The sequence below is a fragment of the Eriocheir sinensis genome, chromosome 19 (assembly GCF_024679095.1).
Source record: "Eriocheir sinensis breed Jianghai 21 chromosome 19, ASM2467909v1, whole genome shotgun sequence".
Classification (NCBI taxonomy): Eukaryota; Metazoa; Arthropoda; class Malacostraca; order Decapoda; family Varunidae; genus Eriocheir; species Eriocheir sinensis.
This window is the reverse complement of record NC_066527.1, coordinates 4,836,431-4,858,930: the sequence shown is the minus strand read 5'-3', so window position 1 is coordinate 4,858,930 and position 22,500 is coordinate 4,836,431. Positions and strand designations below refer to the sequence as shown.

Sequence of the window (22,500 nt, the reverse complement as noted above, 5' to 3'; positions counted from 1 at the left end):
AATAATGAAAAAAACAATAAAACTAGTAAGAATAATGAAAAAAACAATAAAACTAGTAAGAATAATGAAAAAAAACAATAAAACTAGTAAGAATAATGAAAAAACAATAAAACTAGTAAGAATAATGAAAAAAAACAATAAAACTAGTAAGAATAATGAAAAAAACAATAAAACTAGTAAGAATAATGAAAAAAACAATAAAACTAGTAAGAATAATGAAAAACAATAAAACTAGTAAGAATAATGAAAAACAATAAAACTAGTAAGAATAATGAAAAACAATAAAACTAGTAAGAATAATGAAAAACAATAAAACTAGTAAGAATAATGAAAAAACAATAAAACTAGTAAGAATAATAAAAAAACAATAAAACTAGTAAGAATAATAAAAAAAAATAAAACTAGTAAGAATAATGAAAAAACAATAAAACTAGTAATAATAATGAAAAAAAAACAATAAAACTAGTAAGAATAATGATAAAAAAATAAAAATATTAAGAATAATGAAAAAAAAAAAAAAAATATTAATAATAATTAAAAAACAATAAAAATAGTAATAATAATCAAAAAAAACAATAAAACTAGTAAGAATAATGAAAAAACAATAAAACTAGTAAGAATAATGAAAAAAAACAATAAAACTAGTAAGAATAATGAAAAAAACAATAAAACTAGTAAGAATAATGAAAAAAACAATAAAACTAGTAAGAATAATGAAAAAAACAATAAAACTAGTAAGAATAATGAAAAAAACAATAAAACTAGTAAGAATAATGAAAAAAACAATAAAACTAGTAAGAATAATGAAAAAAACAATAAAACTAGTAAGAATAATGAAAAAAACAATAAAACTAGTAAGAATAATGAAAAAAACAATAAAACTAGTAAGAATAATGAAAAAAAACAATAAAACTAGTAAGAATAATGAAAAAACAATAAAACTAGTAAGAATAATGAAAAAAACAATAAAACTAGTAAGAATAATGAAAAAAAACAATAAAACAAGGAAGAAAAAAAAAAAAAAAAAAAACTAGTAAGAATAATGAAAAAAACAATAAAACTAGTAAGAATAATGAAAAAAACAATAAAACTAGTAAGAATAATGAAAAAAACAATAAAACTAGTAAGAATAATGAAAAAAACAATAAAACTAGTAAGAATAATGAAAAAAACAATAAAACTAGTAAGAATAATGAAAAAAACAATAAAACTAGTAAGAATAATGAAAAAAACAATAAAACTAGCAAGAATAATGAAAAAAACAATAAAACTAGTAAGAATAATGAAAAAAACAATAAAACTAGTAAGAATAATGAAAAAAAACAATAAAACTAGTAAGAATAATGAAAAAAAACAATAAAACTAGTAAGAATAATGAAAAAAAACAATAAAACTAGTAAGAATAATGAAAAAAAACAATAAAACTAGTAAGAATAATGTTAAAAAAACAATAAAACAGGAATCAAATTAAATCTATACACACCCACATCACCCCACCCCCCCTCACACACACACACACACACACACACACACACACATACACTCACGCCTTGGTCAGTATGAGGAAGTGGAGGACAAACGACGACAGGTAGACGAGGGACGACACACCAGCGAAGACGACCAGGCGGGCCACGACGTGAGGTACCACCACCCACTGCAAGGAGGGGGGGGGTCGTGGTAGTAGTTGTGGTAGTAGTAGTGGTGGTAGTAGTAGTTGTGGTGGTTGTGGTAATAGTAGTAGTAGTAGTAGTTGTAGTGGTAGTGGTGGCAGTAGTAGTAGTAGTAGTAGTAGTAGTAGTAGTAGTAGTAACAGTAGTAGGAGACGAAGATGAAAACGAACAAGACCAAGAACAGAATGGAAACGAACAAGACCAAGAACAGAAACAAGAGGAAGAAAACGAAAAAAAGGAAAACAAAACAAAGCAGAAAACGGCAAGAGAAAACGAAGATGGAAAGAGGAAGAGGAAAAAGAAGAAGCAAACTAAAAAAAAAAAAAAAAAAAAAAAAACACTCACCAGCGGTCTACGGGGGTTCAGGGCGAGGGCGGCGATTTGGTGAGCGTTGTTCAGCCCGACGGTGGCCACGGTGAACACGCCCACGTACTTGACGCTCATCACCACGCCCAGGAAGACGGCGGTGAAGGCCAGCCACGCCCACCACGCCCGCGACCACTCCCTGACGACGTGTGAAAGGGAGAGATATTATTGGAAGGGAGGGGGAGAGGGAGGGAGGGAAGAAGAGAGAAAGAGGGGGGGTACGTATTGATAAGGAAAGTGAGGGAGGGGAGAAAAGAGGAGGGGGAGGTACGTATTGATAAGGAGAGTGAGGGGAGGGGAGAAAAGAAGTGGAGAGATAGAGATAGACAGATATAGGTAGATAGATAGATACATAGACAGAGAGAGAGAGAGAGAGAGAGAGAGAGAGAGAGAGAGAGAGAGAGAGAGAGAGAGAGAGAGAGAGAGAGAGAGAGAGAGAGAGAGAGAGAGAGAGAGAGAGAGAGAGAGAGAGAGAGAGAGAGAGAGAGAGAGAGAGAGAGAGAGAGAGAGAGAGAGAGAGAGAGAGAGAGAGAGAGAGAGAGAGAGAGAGAGAGAGAGAGAGAGAGAGAGAGAGAGAGAGAGAGAGAGAGAGAGAGAGAGAGAGAGAGAGAGAGAGAGAGAGAGAGAGAGAGAGAGAGAGAGAGAGAGAGAGAGAGAGAGAGAGAGAGAGAGAGAGAGAGAGAGAGAGAGAGAGAGAGAGAGAGAGAGAGAGAGAGAGAGAGAGAGAGAGAGAGAGAGAGAGAGAGAGAGAGAGAGAGAGAGAGAGAGGACTGAATGAAAGAAAGACAATGAAAATAAGGGATACGGATATGAAAATGCAAAAGAATGAGAGAAAATAAAGAAAACAAAAAACAAGAAGAAAAAGAGAAGGCAAAGAGAGAAGAGGAAGAAAATTGAGAAAAAACTACTCATACTATTACGGTATTACCCCTCCTCCTCCTCCTCCTACTACTACTACTACTACTACTACTACTACTCGTACCTGTGTCTCTGGGAGTGAAACTTGAAGGCCCCGTAGACAGCAGCCAGCAGAGCAGCCAGCAGGAGGGGGTCCAGCAGGATGAGGGTGTTGAGGCGGTGCAGGAACGTGTCTGGAGGAGGAGGAGAAGGAAAAGGAGGAAAAGGGTTAGGAGGCATTATGCAAATGTAAAGACTGAACACACTATAATAGCGCAAGCAATTAAGTAATAAAATAAATGAGAAAACAAGTAACCAATGGATCTACACAATAACCAGGTAAGTATATATAAATATATATATATATATATATATATATATATATATATATATATATATATATATATATATATATATATATATATATATATATATATATATATATATATATATATATATATATATATATATATATATATATATATATATATATATAGAGATATATAAAAAAACACACGAGTATATATACTTTTCAGATCAACGTTGCCAACATAACAGCGATCACAGAATCAGGATATTGAAGTTGCCTTTTTCCTTATTATTCTTGGTTTAATCTTTTCTAGCAGAGACACGCCAGTCCTCGTCGACAGACCGACTTGGTCGACTCGGCTTACGTCAGCCGATAGGGTCGGTCTGTCGGCACCCTGCTACAAACCGCCGTTGGCAAAGGCCTGTGCTCCCCCTATAGGGAGGGGGCAATCTTTGAAGAACAACTTTTCTAGCCACAAAAAACTCTGATACATAAGTAGGTAGATGAATAGATACATAAGTAGACTAAACACTTTTCCCCTAACATATAATTATTCTTTGTTTATCCCTCAGTCTGTCTCTTCCTATCGTAAAAATAAGCAAACATTAAAAAACGTTTGTCCCATTCCTCCAAGGTAACACCAAAGATCTTATAAGTGGTTAGTTGAGGGCAAACCTTCCACACAGCTGTTTGGTTGGCGCCACCCTCAATCGATTACAGCTTTTTATACGGTGACCTTTTTCTACAGATACAAAGATAAATATAGATAGAAAGATAGATAGATGAACTGATACACAAAAGGACCCAACAAATGCTTCCCTACATACACTTCTACTCACCACAGAGGACGCAGACGGCGGCGAGGGTGGCGGCGGGGAGGGAGGCTGACACTTCCCATACGATAAGGAAGGTGAGGGGCACGAGACTGGCCCCAAACATTGCCATCATCTGAGGGAGGGAAGGACGGGTAGAGAAGGAGGAGGAGGAGGAGGAGGAGGAGGGAGAAAAGAGAGATGACACAGGAAATAGCAGGAGAAAGAACAAAAAGATAGACAGGAAAAATAAGGAAAACATAAGGAAAAAGTAGAGAAGAAGAGGAGGAGGAGGAGAAGGAGGAGGAGGAGGAGGAAAAGAGAGATGATACAGGAAATAAAAAGAGAAAGAACAGAATTTACATATTTACATAGAAAATCAGACCACACAGACCCCATGGTCCAGACTTGGTGGTCTGTCCTTAAACCTAAGTGATTTTACATTAATCAGGAAATAGAAAAAGAAAGAACAGAAAGATAGACAGGAAAAGTAAGGAAAACACAAGGAAAAGGTAGAGAAGAAGAGGAGGAGGAGGAGGGAGAAAAGAGAGATGACATAGGAAATAGCAGGAGAAAGAGAAGAAAGATAGACACAGAGAAGGAGAAGGAAAAATAAGAAAAAAAATAAGGAGGAGCGACATATATAAAAAAGAGGAGAGACATGTTGAAGACAGGTAGAGAGGTGAACAAATTTGTGTGTGTGTAGATTGACAGGTATGTGTGTTCGTATGTAGGTATGTGTATATATGTGTGTAGATAGGTAAGTGGATAGATATATAGATGGTTAGATAATTACATTTTTTTTTTTTTTTTTACAGCAAAGGAGACAGTTCAAGGGCACACAAAAAACAAACATTAATAAAAAAAAAGCCCGCTACTCACTGCTCCTAAAAAGAATCCAAAGAGGTGGCCGAAAGATAGGTCAGTTTCGGGAGGAGAGGTGTCCTGATACCCTCCTCTTGAAAGAGTTTAAGTCGTAGGCAGGAGGAAATACAGATGAAGGAAGAGTGTTCCAGAGTTTACCAGCGTGAGGGATGAAAGAGTGAAGATGCTGGTTAACTCTTGCATAAGGGGTTTGGACAGTATAGGGATGAGCATGAGTAGAAAGTCGAGTGCAGCGGGGCCGCGGGAGGGGGGGAGGCATGCAGTTAGCAAGTTCAGAAGAGCAGTCAGCGTGGAAATATCGATAGAAGATAGAAAGAGAGGCAACATTGCGGCGGAATTTAAGAGGTAGAAGACTATCAGTATGAGGAGGAGAGCTGATGAGACGAAGAGCCTTAGCCTCCACTCTGTCCAGAAGAGCTGTGTGAGTGGAGCCCCCCCAAACATGAGATGCATACTCCATACGAGGGCGGACAAGGCCCCTGTATATGGACAGCAACTGTGCAGGGGAGAAGAACTGGCGGAGTCGGTACAGAACGCCCAGCCTCGAGGAAGCTGATTTAGTAAGAGATATGAAGTTTCCAGTTGAGATTTTGAGTTAAGGATAGACCGAGAATGTTTAGTGTTGAGGAAGGTGATAGCTGGGTGTTGTCAAAGAATAGGGGATAGTTGTTTGGAAGATTGTGTCGAGTGGATAGGTGGATAAACTGTGTTTTTGAGGCATTGAAGGACACCAGGTTCTTCTTGCCCCAATCGGAAATAATAGTAAGGTCTGAGGCTAAGCGTTCTGCAGTCTCCAGCCTTGAATCGTTAAGTTCCTGAAGGGTGGGTCTTCTATTAAAAGAAGTTGAATAATGCAGAGTGGAATCATCGGCGTAGGAATGGATAGGACAGTTCGTTTTGGAAAGAAGATCATCAATGAACAACAGAAAAGAGTGGGAGATAGGACAGAACCCTGTGGGACACCACTGTTAATAGATTTAGGGGAAGAACAGTGACCGTCTACCACGGCAGAAATAGAACGGTCAGAGAGGAAACTGGAGATAAAGGTACAGAGAGAAGGATAGAAACCGTAGGAGGGTAGTTTAGAAAGCAAAGATTTGTGCCAGACCCTATCAAAAGCTTTTGATATGTCCAGCGCAATAGCAAAAGTTTCACCGAAACGGCTAAGAGAGGATGACCAAGAGTCAGTTAAGAAGGCTAGGAGATCACCAGTAGAACGCCCCTTGCGGAACCCATACTGGCGATCAGATAGAAGGTCAGAAGTGGAAAGGTGCTTTTGAATCTTCCGGTTAAGGATTGATTCAAAAGCTTTAGATAGACAAGAAAGTAAAGCAATAGGACGGTAGTTTGAGGGATTGGAGCGGTCACCCTTCTTAGGCACAGGCTGTATGAAGGCATACTTCCAGCAAGAAGGAAAGGTAGATGTTGACAGGCAGAGGCGAAAGAGTTTGACCAGGCAGGGTGACAGCACGGAGGCACAGTTTTTAAGGACAATAGGAGGCACTCCATCAGGTCCATAAGCCTTCTGAGGATTGAGGCCAGAGGTCATAGAAAACATCATTTTGAAGAATCTTTATAACAGGCATAAAGGAGTCAGAGGGAGGATGAGTAGGAGGAATATGCCCAGAATCGTCCAGAGTGGAGTTTTTAGATAAAGTTTGAGAGAAGAGTTCAGCCTTAGAGATAGATGAGACGGCAGTGTTGCCGTCAGGACTGAGGAGTGGAGGGAAAGATGAAGAAGTGAAGTTGGAGGAGATGCTTTTGGCTAGATGCCAGAAGTCACGGGAAGAGTTAGAGAAAGCAAGGTTTTGACATTTTCTATTAACGAAAGAATTTTTGGTTAGTCGGAGAATAGATTTGGCACGATTTCGGGCAGAAATGTAAAGTTCATAATTAGCATTAGTTTGAAGGCTCTGGTACCTTTTGTGAGCTACCTCTCTATCATTGACAGCACGAGAACAAGCGTGATTAAACCAAGGCTTTTTTGCGTGAGGAGTAGAGAAAGAACGAGGAATGTATGCCTCCATTCCAGAGACAATCACCTCTGTGATGCGCTGAGCACACACAGAGGGGTCTCTATCCTGGAAGCAATAATCATTCCACGGGAAATCGGAAAAGTACATCCTCAGGTCGTCCCACCGATGGATAGGTAAGCAGGTAAGTAGGCAATAGTTAGGTAGAAAGGTAGACAGGTTGGTAAGTATGTAGATTGATAGGTATGTGTGTACGTATGTAGGTATGTAGGTATGACCCTGCCTGGTCAAACTCTTTCGCCTCTGCCTGTCAACATCTACCTTTCCTTCTTGCTGGAAGTATGCCTTCATACAGCCTGTGCCTAAGAAGGGTGACCGCTCCAATCCCTCAAACTACCATCCTATAGCTTTACTTTCTTGTTTATCTAAAGCTTTTGAATCAATCCTTAACCGGAAGATTCAAAAGCACCTTTCCACTTCTGACCTTCTATCTGATCGCCAGTATGGGTTCCGCAAGGGGCGTTCTACTGGTGATCTCCTAGCCTTCTTAACTGACTCTTGGTCATCCTCTCTTAGCCGTTTCGGTGAAACCTTTGCTATTGCGCTGGACATATCAAAAGCTTTTGATAGGGTCTGGCACAAATCTTTGCTTTCCAAACTACCCTCCTACGGTTTCTATCCTTCTCTCTGTACCTTTATCTCCAGTTTCCTTTCTGACCGTTCTATTTCTGCCGTGGTAGATGGTCACTGTTCTTCCCCTAAATCTATTAACAGTGGTGTCCCACAGGGTTCTGTCCTATCTCCCACTCTTTTTCCGTTGTTCATTGATGATCTTCTCTCCAAAACGAACTGTCCTATCCATTCCTACGCCGATGATTCCACTCCGTATTACTCAACTTCTTTTAATAGAAGACCCACCCTACAGGAACTTAACGACTCAAGGCTGGAGGCTGCAGAACGCTTAGCCTCAGACCTTACTATTATTTCCGATTGGGGCAAGAGGAACCTGGTGTCCTTCAACGCCTCAAAAACACAGTTTCTCCACCTATCCACCTATCGACACAATCTTCCAAACAACTATCCCCTATTCTTTGACAACACCCAGCTATCACCTTCCTCAACATTAAACATACTCGGTCTATCCTTAACTCAAAATCTCAACTGGAAACTTCATATCTCATCTCTTACTAAATCAGCTTCCTCGAGGCTGGGCGTTCTGTACCGTCTCCGCCAGTTCTTCTCCCCTGCACAGTTGCTGTCCATATACAGGGGCCTTGTCCGCCCTCGTATGGAGTATGCATCTCATGTGTGGGGGGGCTCCACTCACACAGCTCTTCTGGACAGAGTGGAGGCTAAGGCTCTTAGTCTCATCAGCTCTCCTCCTCATACTGATAGTCTTCTACCTCTTAAATTCCGCCGCAATGTTGCCTCTCTTTCTATCTTCTATCGATATTTCCACGCTGACTGCTCTTCTGAACTTGCTAACTGCATGCCTCCCCCCCCTCCCGCGGCCCCGCTGCACTCGACTTTCTACTCATGCTCATCCCTACACTGTCCAAACCCCTTATGCAAGAGTTAACCAGCATCTTCACTCTTTCATCCCTCACGCTGGTAAACTCGAGAACAATCTTCTTTCATCTGTATTTCCTCCTGCCTACGACTTGAACTCTTTCAAGAGGAGGGTATCAGGACATTTCTCCTCCCGTATTTGATCTTGCTTTCGGCCACCTCTTTTGTTTCTTTTTTAGGAGCAGTGAGTAGCGGGCTTTTTTTTTATTATTGTTTTCTTTTTTTGTGTGCCCTTGAGCTGCCTCCTTTGTTGTAAAAAAAAAAAAGAAAAAAAAGATAGGTAGGTGGATAGATATATAGATGGATAGATAATTACATAGATAGGTAGGCAGGTAAGTAGACAAGAGAATAGGTAGGTAGAAAGGTAGACAGGTTGGTAAGTATGTAGATTGATAGGTATGTGTGTACGTATGTAGGTATGTGTATATATATGTGTGTAGATAGGTAGGTGGATAGATATATAGATGGATATATACTTAATTATATAGATAGGTAGGCAGGTAAGTAAGCAAGAGAATAGGTAGGTAGAAAGGTAGACAGGTTGGTAAGTATATAGATTGATAGGTATGTGCGTTCGTATGTAGGTATGTGTATATATGTGTGTAGATAGGTAGGTGGATAGATATGTAGATGGATAGATACTTAATTATATAGATAGGTAGGCAGGTAAGTAGACAAGAGAATAGGTAGGTAGAAAGGTAGACAGGTTGGTAAGAAGAGATAGAGAAATAGGAAGGCAGGTAAGTAGGCAAGAGAATAGGTAGGTAGAAATGTAGAAAGGTAGACAGATAGACAGGTAGGTAAGAAAAGATAGAGAGAAAGACAGATGGACAATGAAAGCAGGATAATAAGTAATACTCACAGATCGCATGGCCACGAAGTTGACATTCTCCGGATACTTCTTGCCAACTTTGAACTCGAAGGACCCGTCATAGCCCGCGAGCCACCCCACGCCCGCTATCATCATCTGCGGGCGAGGCGCGTGAGGGAGAAACAGTCAGGCTTGGTCGGTATTATCAGCCGCTTCAGCTGCACATCTACTATTTTCAAAGCCCAAAAAGGAGGATAATCGGGTTCTAATGAGTGTTATTTTAGGTTCAAGATACAGAAGAAGGGTCAAACTACCCCTGGAAATCCTCGAAAGTCCTATGAAAGCCTTGTCAAGCCGCACAGCTACTATTTTCAAAGCCCAAAAAGGAGACTAACTGGTTTCTACTGAGTGTTATTTTAGGTTCAAGATACAGAAGAAGGGTCAAACTACCACTGGAGTCATGAAACTACCCCTGGAAATCCTCAAAACTTCTATGAAAGCCTTGTCAAATATGTGTGTTTAGGTGCCGATCTGTTTAACACTATGACCCACGTCTCCGTAACACCCAGGCACCAGACAGCGAAAGAACATATAGAAATAACCCACTACAACACCATCAAAAGTGAATGGAGAAAGGGGAAAAGGGGGAGGAGCCTCTATGCCATGTTAATCTAAACAGAATATAGAGTATGTAAGAAGGGGCGTGGCTTGTCAGTGAACCAGCCAATGATATACACTGGATGGGGAAGGGGGAGGGGCTTATAAGTGAATGGACCAATGGTATACGCTGATTGGGGAAAGGGGGAGGAGCTTGTTTGCGAGGTTAAATTGAACGGCGGATAGAGTAAGAAGGGGCGTGGCTTGTCAGTGAACCAACCAATGATAAACACTGGATGGGGAAGGGGGAGGGGCTTATAAGTGAATGGACCAATGGTATACGCTGATTGGGGGAGGGGGAGGAGCTTGTTTGCGAGGTTAAATTGAACGACGGATAGAGTAAGAAGGGGCGTGGCTTGTCAGTGAACCAACCAATGATAAACACTGGATGGGGAAGGGGGAGGAGCTTATAAGTGAATGGACCAATGGTATACGCTGATTGGGGGAGGGGGAGGAGCTTGTTTGCGAGGTTAAATTGAAAGACGGATAGAGTAAGAAGGGGCGTGGCTTGTCAGTGAATCAACCAATGATAAACACTGGATGGGGAAGGGGGAGGGGCTTATAAGTGAATGGACCAATGGTATACGCTGATTGGGGGAAGGGGAGGAGCTTGTTTGCGAGGTTAAATTGAACGGCGGATAGAGTAAGAAGGGGCGTGGCTTGTCAGTGAACCAGCCAATAATAAAAAAGAGATACGAAAGGGGGAGGAGCTTATTTCCACAGTTAACTTGTATGGAATAGGAACTTAAACAATAGGGTCTGGGAGTTAACTACTACTATTACTACTACTACTACTACTAACTGGAGGAATAGACTTACCTTTCCGAGGGGTGGATGTACGTCGTGGTAAAAAGTGCGGTTCAGGTAATGGTTGGCGAAGGTCCCGAAATGTACCTCGTCCCACCTGGTAATGAGAGAGTGGGACAGGTGAACTAGGGAAGAGGTAGGAAAGGGAGAGGGTGAGGAGAGAGGAGGAGAAGGTAGATGAGGGAAGGAGGAGAAAGTAGAGGAGAGAAGTTGAGAGGGTGAGGAGAGCAATACAGAGGAGGAGGAGAAGGTAGAGGAGGGAAGGAGGAGAAGGTAGAGGAGTGAAGGAGGAGAAGGTAGAGGAGGGAAGGAGGAGAAGGTAGAGGAGGGAAGGAGGAGAAGGTAGAGGAGGGAAGGAGGAGAAGGTAGAGGAGGGAAGGAGGAGAAGGTAGAGGAGGGAAGGAGGAGAAGGTAGAGGAGGGAAGGAGCAGGTAGAGGAGGGAAGGAGAAGGCAGAGGAGTGAAGGTAGATTGTGAGGAGAGGAACACAGAGAACCAATGATACATATACCCATAGAAAGACACATACACAGAGCCATACAGAGCCACATACATATATATAGCGCCAGATATTCATAGACAGACATAATGCTCTGTCATACGAAACTGGGAAGCAATTCCACCATACATTCACCATACATCAAGAAACATACCCATAGAAAGACACATACAGAGAGTCATACAGTCACCACTTTAAGACATATACACATACAGCCACATACATAAAGCCATACAGGACCATATTAAGCCATATATCCATAGAAAAACACATACAGAAATCCATGCAGAGCCACAACGAGCCAAATAAAGTCATACAGAGCCATATAGAGCCATGCAAAGCCACACAGAACCATACAGAGCCACATAGACGCATGGAGAGCCACGTAGAGCCGAACAGAGCCACATAGCGTCATACAAAACCACATAGAGCCATACAGAGCCACATAGACCCATACAGAGCCACATAGACCCATACAGAGCCACATAGAGCCATACAGAGCCACATAAACGCATGGAGAGCCACATAGAGCCGTACAGAGCCACATAAACGCATGGAGAGCCACATAGAGCCGTACAGAGCCACATAGCGTAATACAAAACCACATATAGAGCCATACAGAGCCACATAGACCCATACAGAGCCACAAAGAGTCATGCAAAACCAGTCATGCAGAGCTACATAGGGCCATAAAGAGCCATACAGAGCCACATAGAGCCATACAGAGCCACATAGAACCATACAGAGCCACATAGAGCCATACAAAGCCACATAGAGACATACAGAGCCACATAGAACCATACAGAGACACATAGAGCCATACAAAGTCACATAGAGACATACAAGGTCACATAGAGCCATACAAAGCCACATAGACCCATACAGAGCCACATAGCGTCATACAAAACATAGAGCCATACAGAGCCACATAAAGCTATAAAGAGCAACAAAGAGCCATGCAAAACCACATAGAGCCACATAGAGCTATACAGAGCCACATAGAGCCATACAGAGCCACATAGAGCCATACAGAGCCACATAGACCCATACAGAGCCACATAGAGCCATACAGAGCCACATAGCGTCATACAAAGCCACATAGAGCCACATAGAGCCATACAAAGGAAAATAGAGCAATACAAAGCCACATAGAGCCATACAAAACCACATAGAGCCATACAGAGCCACATAGAGCCGTACAAAGCAACATACAGCAATAGAAAGCCACATAGAGCCATACAAAACCACATAGACCCATAGAGAGCTACATAGAGCCATACAAAACCACATAGAGCCATACAGAGTCACATAAAGCCATACAGAGCCACATAGAGCCATACAGAGCCATGCAGAGCCATAAAAAGACACGCAAAACTTACAGGCAGATTCCGGGGTCGTGAAGGGAGACCTGGCGCGTGGTGAGGGCCAGGAAGGTGAGGGCCAGGAGGCAGCCCCACCATAAGCGCCGCCCTTCGTCTGCCTTGCCGCCTCCCCCTTCCTGGCTGGTGGTGGTGGTGCTGGTGGTAGGATGTTAGAGGAGGGGGTTATGCTTATTTTTTGTTTTCGTTTTTAATAGTGGTTGAAATAGTGGTTGTGGTGGTTGTGGTGGTGGTGGTAGGATGGTAGAGGAAGGGGTTGTGCTATTTTTTTTTTATTGTAATAGTGGTTGAAGTTGTGGTAGTGGTAGTAGTAATGGTGGTGGTGATAGTAGTAGTAGTAGTAGTAGTAGTAGTAGTTGTTGTTGTTGCTGTTGTATAAGTGTAGTTTTACTAAAAATAATAAAAAAGGTCTGCTCATCATTATCATCATCATCATCATCGTCGTCGTCGTCTCTGCCATTAAGAACAAGAAGAGAAAGAAACGGTATAACAGAAAAAGAAAATAAGGAGAGGGAAAAAGAAAAAGAAATAAATTGCGTGAACAGATGAACTGAGAAGGATCATGAAAAAAATAGAATACTGATGATAATAATGATACTACTACTACTACTACTACTACTAATAATAATAATAATAATAATAATAATAATAATAATAAAAATAATAGTGATACTTCTACTGATAAACACACACACACACACACACACACACACATAACGGGACAGTCAGAAAGCCACGTGTAGGGAAAACGCGCCATTAATTCACACACACACACACACACACACACTCGACGTAGGAGGAAAACAGGAAAAGAATCTCTCACCTCCCTGCCACCACCTCCCCCTCCTTCTCCTTCTCCCCCACCTCCTCCTTCTCCTCCACCTCCTCTCCCTCCTTCCTCCCCTTCTGTTCGTCCATTCCTCCTGGCGTGGCTTTGGGAGGGAGATGTGAACACGACGGAGGCTGCTGACGTACTGGCGCGCGGTGCTGCCGGAGAGCGCTTCCTCGTCCGCCTAAACTGTCATACACTCGAATTGGTGGTGTTGTGTGGGGGAGGGGGGTAATTAGGGGGTATATGATGATTTGTTTGGGTGTTAAGGAGGTGGTGGTGATGATGGTGTTTTTTTATTATATTGAATTTGATTTGTGTTTGTTTTGGTAAGTTTGAGTACTAATTAAGTTTTTTTTTGCATATAATATAAAGATAAATAAGAATACATAAATAGATATAGATAAAGATAGAAAAATATTGATATAAAAAAGATAAATAGGTAGAGAGACATAAATTGAAATAAAAAGGTCATAGATGGATGAAGATGGATAGATAGATAGATAAGAGAGAGAGAGAGAGAGAGAGAGAGAGAGAGAGAGAGAGAGAGAGAGAAGGTAGGGTCATACGTCAGACAGCAACAGGGTAGGTTCGCGTACGTGGCCGAGTGATCCTGAGGCGACGCAGCAGAAGTAGACACACACACACACACACACACACACACACACACACACACACACACACACACACACACACACACGCGCACACACACACACACACACACAGCAATGAAACAGAAGGAAGGAGTATTATAACGAACATATAATGATTGTAGATAACCCTAAAATGAGCAGATAATTATAATACTTCTTCTAAAGCTGCTGATCCCAGTTAGCCGTGTTGAGAAGAGAAATGGGAGAGGGAAAGTGACATTATGTAATCTATTTGAAAGTATCTTAGATTTTGTTCGCTTTTCCTGAAACACTTAATTATAACTTTTGTATCTATCAGGTAGAGTAAGGGGCATGGGGTAAGCTGCGCGTGGCCTCAGTGCTCATCTCTGTTACATTTGGGTGTGATAGATGGCTAGATAGATAGATAGAAATAGATTGTAAGATATGTAAAGATTGATAGAAAGACAGATAGATAGACAGTAAAACATATATAAAGCTAGATAGAAAAACAGAGACAAATTATAGTGAAATGTAGATAGATACAAATAGAAATATAAAGACAGAAACAGGTAGAGAAGTTGACAGATAGAGGTGGTGGGTACTAACTGAACACCCCGGGACACAGGGCGAGCGTGAAGTCCGGGTCACCACAGTTTACCTTCCCCAGGTTTCCCCAGGTACCCATTTATAGACCAGCCCAAGAGGGAGGATGAACAGCTGAGTGAACTGGCTGAGTCGGGATCGAACCCTGGCCTGCAGATCCATAGCTATGCATGCTAACCACCACACCACACTATTAAAATGTTTAAAATTATTCATTAAAGAAATGGAGCATATCTGATATAAGTAAGCGTATATTCTCAATGCTTTCATGTGTTATTCCTGGTTAATTGTATATTGTCTATTTAACACACACATACACTAAAAAAAAAAAAAAAAAAAAAAAAGTAAATCTGCATGGAGGAAGCTGTGGAAGTTTTTTGATCACTATTTGGTAGTCATCCTCTAAGCTGTGGGTTGTTAATTGAAATCCCGAGCACCAGATCAACATGTTTATTGCTGTCACTGAAACCACATCACATCGCCTCGCCTGCCACGCCTCACACACCTCCGGGCGGGGCACAGGCCGAACACCTCCTTCACTGTGTTGCGGTCTAACAAGGGTGTGCGCCTATCAGTACACACTGTTCCTAAGGCTACACACATCAGAAAATGCTCAAGGTTTAAAATCAGGAAATATATAATGAAATATCAGGAAAAATCAAGAAAAAATGTACCTTGACTTTATCACTGCAGCCATATCTCATTTTCTACCTTACCAAATACCAGTTTCATCCAAAATACATAGCATTAATAAAACCAATCTACTCTTATTATGAAAATTGAACTGAGGTGTGAAAAATGAAGTGTGTATGTTTTGTTAAAGACGGATATACATTCATTGAGTGGACTGTATGTGGTCAATTTTCACGTCTCTGTACAATTTTACAAAGTACCCTATATGCATTTTTTTCCCAGATTTTTCCTGATTTTTTTCACTATATATTTCCTGATTTTAAGTTTTCAGAATTTTTCCCATTTTTATCAATATATATTTCCTGATTTTAAGTTTTCACAATTTTTCCCATTTTTTTCAACATATATTTCCTGATTTTAAGTTTCCACAATTTTTCCCATTTTTTAATTATATATTTCCTGATTTTAAGTTTCCACAATTTTTCACAATTTTTTCATTATATATTTCCTGATTTTAAGTTTTCACAATTTTTCACAATTTTTTCATTATATATTTCCTGATGTTAAGTTTTCCTGATTGTTCCTGATTTTTTCAATATATATTTCCTGATTTCTCCTGATTTTTTCCCCTGATGGGCAGCATTATGCCGGTCAACAATCACATCGGTTCATAATGAGTAATAAAACTGTCCTGATCATATAAATCACAGATAAATACTATGAACACAAGTAGTCTGTCACTCAAAAATATTGGGGAAAAAATGCAAGGATCATAGGCTGTCAATTTGACGCTGTCAGTCTTAAGTGGGAGCTCCAAGATATATATATATATTTTTTTTATTTGAGAGACTTGCATGAGTGTGGGGGGGAGGGGTGAAGCTCCTCTAGAGTCCTACCAGGTAAAGCGAGCAATAATATACATACTTTGTTCCATGATCAATAAATCCAAATCAGAAGTCAACATCCAACAATTGATCCCGAACTCGAATGGAGGAAGCAAACATTTCCGACTTGGGGGATGGAGCCTACGACCAGCCAGACAGGAAGCTACTGTTCTACCATTCGAGTAAAGAAGCATGCACTCTCCCAGCCAAGTGAGCTTTAAGGGGCTTTCCACATCAGGCAGGTCTCACAGCTCTCCCTTTACGTCTAGATCAATTTCTGTGTGATTACTAAAGTTGATCATCTTCTATTTTCTCTGAACTCCTTGAACAGAAAGGGCCGTCCATCTTCTTGCTCCAAAACACAGGAGAAGGGCAGGAGAGGATCCCACCACTGCCACCACTGTAATACTCCTTGATTCTACTTTTCCATACATTACGCATCAGACATCAGGCCGCTTCCACAACAAAGGTCAGGGGGCCGCCACCCTTGGATGCTCTCAGCGGCCTAGTGTTCCTGTTTACAGAAGTGGAGGTGGAGCTAAGGCCTCAATAAGTCCCTCCCTGATGTCTTCAATATGTCTTTTGCCCTTGAGCTGTTTCCTTTACTCTATAAAAAATACCCTTCCTTATCCTAACCTGATGTCTTCAATATATATAAAATGTACCACAGTAGCTTAAAACACTCTCCTTACTCTACCCTCCATCGTCAATATGAAAATTTGACCAAAAACAGCTGAAAAGTCAACCCTAATCTTATGTCGTCAATGTGAAAAACTTTCCGAAACAGCTTAAAAATGTTCCCTTACTCTACCCTCACATTTTAAATACGAAAAAAATTACCAATATACATTACTCTCCCGTTCCTTACTCTATCTGGATGTCGTCAACGTGAGAAAGTTACCAAAACATCTCATACATACTCCTTAATCGTTACTTTAGGATATGTTACTTAGGATACAATTATTTTAGGAAAACCACGTTACACCTAATTGTGACAAACCCGCCCCCATCACATTCCCTTCCCACGTTACTGTTTACCCTCCTTAATCGTTACTTTAGGATATGTTACTTAGGATACAATTATTTTAGGAGAACCACATCACACGTAATTGTGACAAACCCAACCTCATCACATTCCCTTCCCATGTTACTGTTTATAGTCTTCCTCCCGGCACCGACTCGGGGAAACGCGACCTCTATGTGCAGGGCCAAGCGTTATAGGCAACCATCAGTCACATAAACAGAAACAATTTACATATCCACAAAACAAATACACTACATTGCATTACAAAATTCCCTGTGGTGTTCAAAAGATGTAACTTGGATCTTAACCCGGTAGCTGCGGGGATCATGTTTCTTAAAGGTCCCTCTAAGCGAGAAATATGAGAAAAAATCATCACTCACGCAAACCATTTCATAATATATATCAACGCATTTGTGATCAGTTTATGCATCATCTATTTTGGGGGGGTTTATATCATGGCAAAAATTTGGCCCATCGCTGGAACACGGTAAAGCCACAAATCTGGCCCATCGCTGCTACCGGGTAACTATAAATGAATCTCCTTATCAGGGTGGGGATGACAGTTTCTGGTTGGAAATCGGCAAATATAAGAAGCCAAGTACAATAATCTGGTGACCTTGATTCCCACCTTAGGCAAAACAGAGTACAAGTCACCCCTATTCCATGATGGGAGCCACACAAAGCCCCATAACAATGTACGTATGACACTTTGCTAACTTTAGAGGTGAGCTGATGTTCCGCAGTAGGAAGTATCTGAGTCCCCGGATGAGCAACCATGTAGAGTGGCAGTTCGTGGGAGGAAATAAAGACTAACATGAGATGGCTTGGAGTTAAGGGAAGGTATAAAGTAAAAATGACAGAAAATGGACTTACGAACATGAGATGGCTTGGAGTTAAGGGAAGGTATAAAGTAAAAATGACAGAAAATGGACTTAAGAACATGAGATGGCTTGGAGTTAAGGGAAGGTATGAAGTAAAAATGACAGAAAATGGACTAAAGAACATGAGATGGCTTGGTATTAAGGGAAGGTATGAGGTAAAAATGACAGAAAATGGACTAAAGAACATGAGATGGCTTGGTATTAAGGGAAGGTATGAAGTAAAAATGACAGAAAATGGACTTACGAACATGAGATGGCTTGGAGTTAAGGGAAAGTATGAAGTAAAAATGACAGAAAATGGACTTAAGAACATGAGATGGCTTGGAGTTAAGGGAAGGTATGAGGTAAAAATGACAGAAAATGGACTAAAGAACATGAGATGGCTTGGAGTTAAGGGAAGGCATGAGGTAAAAATGACAGAAAATGGACTTACGAACATGAGATGGCTTGGAGTTAAGGGAAGGCATGAGGTAAAAATGACAGAAAATGGACTTAAGAACATGAGATGGCTTGGAGTTAAGGGAAGGTATGATGTAAAAATGACAGAAAATGGACTTAAGAACATGAGATGGCTTGGAGTTAAGGGAAGGTATAAAGTAAAAATGACAGAAAATGGACTAAAGAACATGAGATGGCTTGGAGTTAAGGGAAGGTATGAGGTAAAAATGACAGAAAATGGACTTAATAACATGAGATGGCTTGGTATTAAGGGAAGGTATGAGGTAAAAATGACAGAAAATGGACTAAAGAACATGAGATGGCTTGGAGTTAAGGGAAGGTATGAAGTAAAAATGACAGAAAATGGACTAAAGAACATGAGATGGCTTGGAGTTAAGGGAAGGTATGAAGTAAAAATGACAGAAAATGGACTTAAGAACATGAGATGGCTTGGAGTTAAGGGAAGGTTTCAAGTAACAATTACAAAAAATGGACTTAAGAACATGAGATGGCTTGGAGTTAAGGGAAGGTATGAAGTAAATATGAAAATGGACTTAAGAACATGAGATGGCTTGGAGTTAAGGGAAGGTATGAAGTAATATTGACAGAAAATGGACTTAAGAACATGAGATGGCTTGGAGTTAAGGGAAGGTATGAAGTAAAAATGACAGAAAATGGACTTAAGAACATGAGATGGCTTGGAGTTAAGGGAAGGTATGAAGTAAAAATGACAGAAAATGGACTTAAGAACATGAGATGGCTTGGAGTTAAGGGAAGGTATGAAGTAAAAATGACAGAAAATGGACTTAAGAACATGAGATGGCTTGGAGTTAAGGGAAGGTATGAAGTAAAAATGACAGAAAATGGACTTAATAACATGAGATGGCTTGGTATTAAGGGAAGGTATGAGGTAAAAATGACAGAAAATGGACTTAAGAACATGAGATGGCTTGGAGTTAAGGGAAGGTATGAGGTAAAAATGACAGAAAATGGACTTAAGAACATGAGATGGCTTGGTATTAAGGGAAGGTATGAAGTAAAAATGACAGAAAATGGACTAAAGAACATGAGATGGCTTGGAGTTAAGGGAAGGTATGAGGTAAAAATGACAGAAAATGGACTTAAGAACATGAGATGGCTTGGAGTTAAGGGAAAGTATGAGGTAAAAATGACAGAAAATGGACTTAAGAACATGAGATGGCTTGGAGTTAAGGGAAGGTATGAGGTAAAAATGACAGAAAATGGACTTAAGAACATGAGATGGCTTGGAGTTAAGGGAAAGTATGAGGTAAAAATGACAGAAAATGGACTTAAGAACATGAGATGGCTTGGAGTTAAGGGAAGGTATGATGTAAAAATGACAGAAAATGGACTTAAGAACATGAGATGGCTTGGAGTTAAGGGAAGGTATGAAGTAAAAATGACAGAAAATGGACTAAAGAACATGAGATGGCTTGGAGTTAAGGGAAAGTATGAGGTAAAAATGACAGAAAATGGACTTAAGAACATGAGATGGCTTGGAGTTAAGGGAAGGTATGAGGTAAAAATGACAGAAAATGGACTTAAGAACATGAGATGGCTTGGAGTTAAGGAAAGGTAAAGTAAAAATGACAGAAAATGGACTTAAGAACATGAGATGGCTTGGAGTTAAGGGAATGTATGAGGTAAAAATGACAGAAAATGGACTTACGAACCCGAGATGGCACAGGTTGAGAGGAAGGTATGATGCAAAAACAATAGCAAGTCAATTTTGAAAGGATAATCAGAAAACAGCAGACTTGTACGAAAAGTTGTGAAGTTGTAGAGTAACAGGAATCAACCATACACTTTTCTACTTATATCAAAAGCTAACTTGGAAAATGTGACAGTTTCCTTGATATCTTGAACTTCGGTGATTTGTTTCTGAGGGTGACAACATACCACATTCATAAACAAACCACCTAAGTCCAAGAAATCAAGAAAACTCCCTCCTTAACTTAACTTGGGTGATTTGTTTCTGTGGGTGACAACATACCACATTCATAAACAAACCACAAAGTCCAAGAAATCAAGAAAAACTCCCTCCTTAACTTAACTTAGGTGATTTGTTTCTGAGGGTGACAACATACCACATTCATAAACAAACCACTAAGTCCAAGAAATCAAGAAAACCTCCCTCCTTTTCCAAGTCAGGTTTTGCTAGAGGTAGAATAGTGCACGATTGATTTCCGATGCCGAGGTGATATGAAGTTTCGAAGCAGCTGTTGTTTTTTGAGTTGATATTGACTGACTGACTGACTGACCCGACTGTCTGGAACACCCCAACTTGGCATGACCCACGAATACCACATTATGCTTTAGCGGTCATGTGCATGGACAGTCCCGCTCACACCCAGCCACAGCCAAAGCAACACAGCATGGAGGTGGCACAAGGGGGCAGGACGGACCTCCCTCACCCCCTGAATCACTCTTCAACCAACATCATCACATACGATTTTTAGTGTTTGATAATTATATAATCTGCGAGCCTTAAACTACTTACAAGCTAGGGGTTATAACTACTGTCAATGTTGTCTGCTTTACACACACACATACGCATTACACTATGTCGCTATGTTTTGTTACAGGAGCTAGTTGCTTTTTTGCAGTCTAAATATGTAAGCTTAGGCCCGTTCAATGTATTCGTTGATGTGTACTACTGAAAGTTACGAAACGCTCTGCAGTGGTGTTGGTGAACGGTAAGCTAAATTCCTGCACAGGGTAATTCTCGATAAAAACAACAGTATACGTTTGCTCCGTGTCTCTACCAACCAGTATTCGTGTATTCAGTGGTTATCGGAAAATCACTGTTCTCACCATGTTCTCTTCTTCTGATCTCTTCTCATTTAAATCACGAACCTCACCTCTAAGTTCATTCAATGTACAATTCAGACTCAGCAATCATACATTTTTCCCTCCTTACAACATTAGTCACTGTGCTATTCTGCCTATAATCTCTCAAAGCAAACTCTCCATTGGTAAGCAAAGGCCGAGAAGCATCAAAAAGGCATAGCTTGGAGTATGGCCGCTAGCTCTGGTCCGCACACTGTTGGACGCGCGTAAGACAAAACTGAGGCACACCATGTTTGCTCAAGGCTGGCGGATCAGGGAGACAGTCACCAGCTTTTACGCACCTTCCCTATTAGTACTCACACCAAGGATAAAATAAATTGCTGTGGAAAACCGAGATGGGGTAGAAAAGTGAAAGATTGGTAAACATTTTGAATACTGTTAAATAGTTTCCCTTTATCATCATTTATCATATTTAGGAGCAGTGAGTAGCGGGGTTTTTTTCACATTTGTTTCCTTTTTTTTATGCCCTTGAACTGACTCTTCTGCTGTAAAAAAAAAATAATAAAAAAAAATCAACCATTATTAGTCCATTGCATAAATGTATAAATGGCTTTTCTTAATACTCCGAAAGAAATTGCTATGGAAAACTGAGATGAGGCAGAAAAGTGAAAGATTGGTAAACATTTTGAATACTGTTAATAGTTCCCTTTATCATCATCAACCATTATTAGTCTGCGGCATAAATGGATAAATGGCTTTTCTTAATACTCCGAAAGAAATTGCTATGGATAACTGAGATGAGGCAGAAAAGTGAAAGATTGGTAAACATTTTGAATACCATTACTAGTTTCCCTTTGCCATTAGTCATTATTAGTCCACTTCATAAACAGATAAATGGCTTTTCTTAATACTCCATCTCTCTCTGTCTGAATTTAGTGTACTCAATCCTGCTCTGACACTGGTTCAAATCTTACCTCTGCGCCTGACTCTCTTTCATTTTTCTGACTTCTACAATTCTCAGGTTGCCACTCTGTTACTTTCATTGTCCATCTGTTTAATCTCTCTCTCTCTCTCTCTCTCTCTCTCTCTCTCTCTCTCTCTCTCTCTCTCTCTGTTCAAACCCCTACAATTCCTGGGTTATCATTCTGT

At 40.4% G+C, this 22,500-nt stretch overlaps 2 protein-coding genes across 51 annotated transcripts in view; one reads left to right on the top strand and one right to left on the bottom strand.

Moving 5' to 3' along the window:
* LOC127000584 (protein O-mannosyl-transferase 2-like) overlaps window positions 1–13,587 on the bottom strand; it is a 26,739-nt gene extending 13,152 nt beyond the window's left edge. Inside the window, exons 1-8 of the mRNA XM_050864465.1 lie at window positions 13,458–13,587; window positions 12,635–12,772; window positions 10,770–10,854; window positions 9,345–9,449; window positions 4,083–4,191; window positions 3,019–3,127; window positions 2,016–2,175; window positions 1,548–1,654 (exon numbers count right to left, since the gene is read on the bottom strand). Of these exons, the coding sequence (XP_050720422.1) occupies window positions 1,548–1,654; window positions 2,016–2,175; window positions 3,019–3,127; window positions 4,083–4,191; window positions 9,345–9,449; window positions 10,770–10,854; window positions 12,635–12,772; window positions 13,458–13,552 (908 nt within the window). The 5' untranslated portion in view covers window positions 13,553–13,587. The remainder of the gene's footprint in view (window positions 1–1,547; window positions 1,655–2,015; window positions 2,176–3,018; window positions 3,128–4,082; window positions 4,192–9,344; window positions 9,450–10,769; window positions 10,855–12,634; window positions 12,773–13,457) is intronic.
* A 1,533-nt stretch (window positions 13,588–15,120) lies between these two features.
* On the top strand, window positions 15,121–20,175 carry LOC127000577 (uncharacterized). 50 transcript variants are annotated; one of them, XM_050864448.1, is made up of 4 exons: window positions 15,121–19,006; window positions 19,192–19,387; window positions 19,451–19,569; window positions 20,074–20,175. In XM_050864448.1, the coding sequence occupies exons 1-4, from the start codon at window positions 18,036–18,038 to the stop codon at window positions 20,138–20,140; spliced, it is 1,353 nt and encodes a 450-aa protein (XP_050720405.1). In that variant the 5' UTR covers window positions 15,121–18,035; the 3' UTR covers window positions 20,141–20,175. The 50 variants fall into 50 exon arrangements, with proteins under 50 accessions (XP_050720405.1, XP_050720415.1, XP_050720412.1 ...); XM_050864458.1 differs by lacking the exon at window positions 19,192–19,387 and having other exon boundaries at window positions 15,121–18,509; window positions 18,825–18,880; window positions 19,507–19,569; window positions 19,759–20,154; XM_050864455.1 differs by lacking the exon at window positions 19,192–19,387 and having other exon boundaries at window positions 15,121–18,509; window positions 18,825–18,880; window positions 19,507–19,569; window positions 19,633–20,154.
* Window positions 20,176–22,500: the final 2,325 nt, after the last annotated feature.

Excerpts from the sequence above, each read along its gene's own strand:
- LOC127000577 (XM_050864406.1), top strand. The coding sequence starts at position 18,036 with ATGAGATGGCTTGGAGTTAAGGGAAGGTATAAAGTAAAAATGACAGAA. Across the intron at positions 19,007-19,191 it reads TGGCTTGGAGTTAAGGGAAG|GTATGAAGTAAAAATGACAG; the intron begins GTTTCAAGTAAC and ends AGTTAAGGGAAG. Across the intron at positions 19,570-19,632 it reads TGGCTTGGTATTAAGGGAAG|GTATGAGGTAAAAATGACAG; the intron begins GTATGAAGTAAA and ends AGTTAAGGGAAG.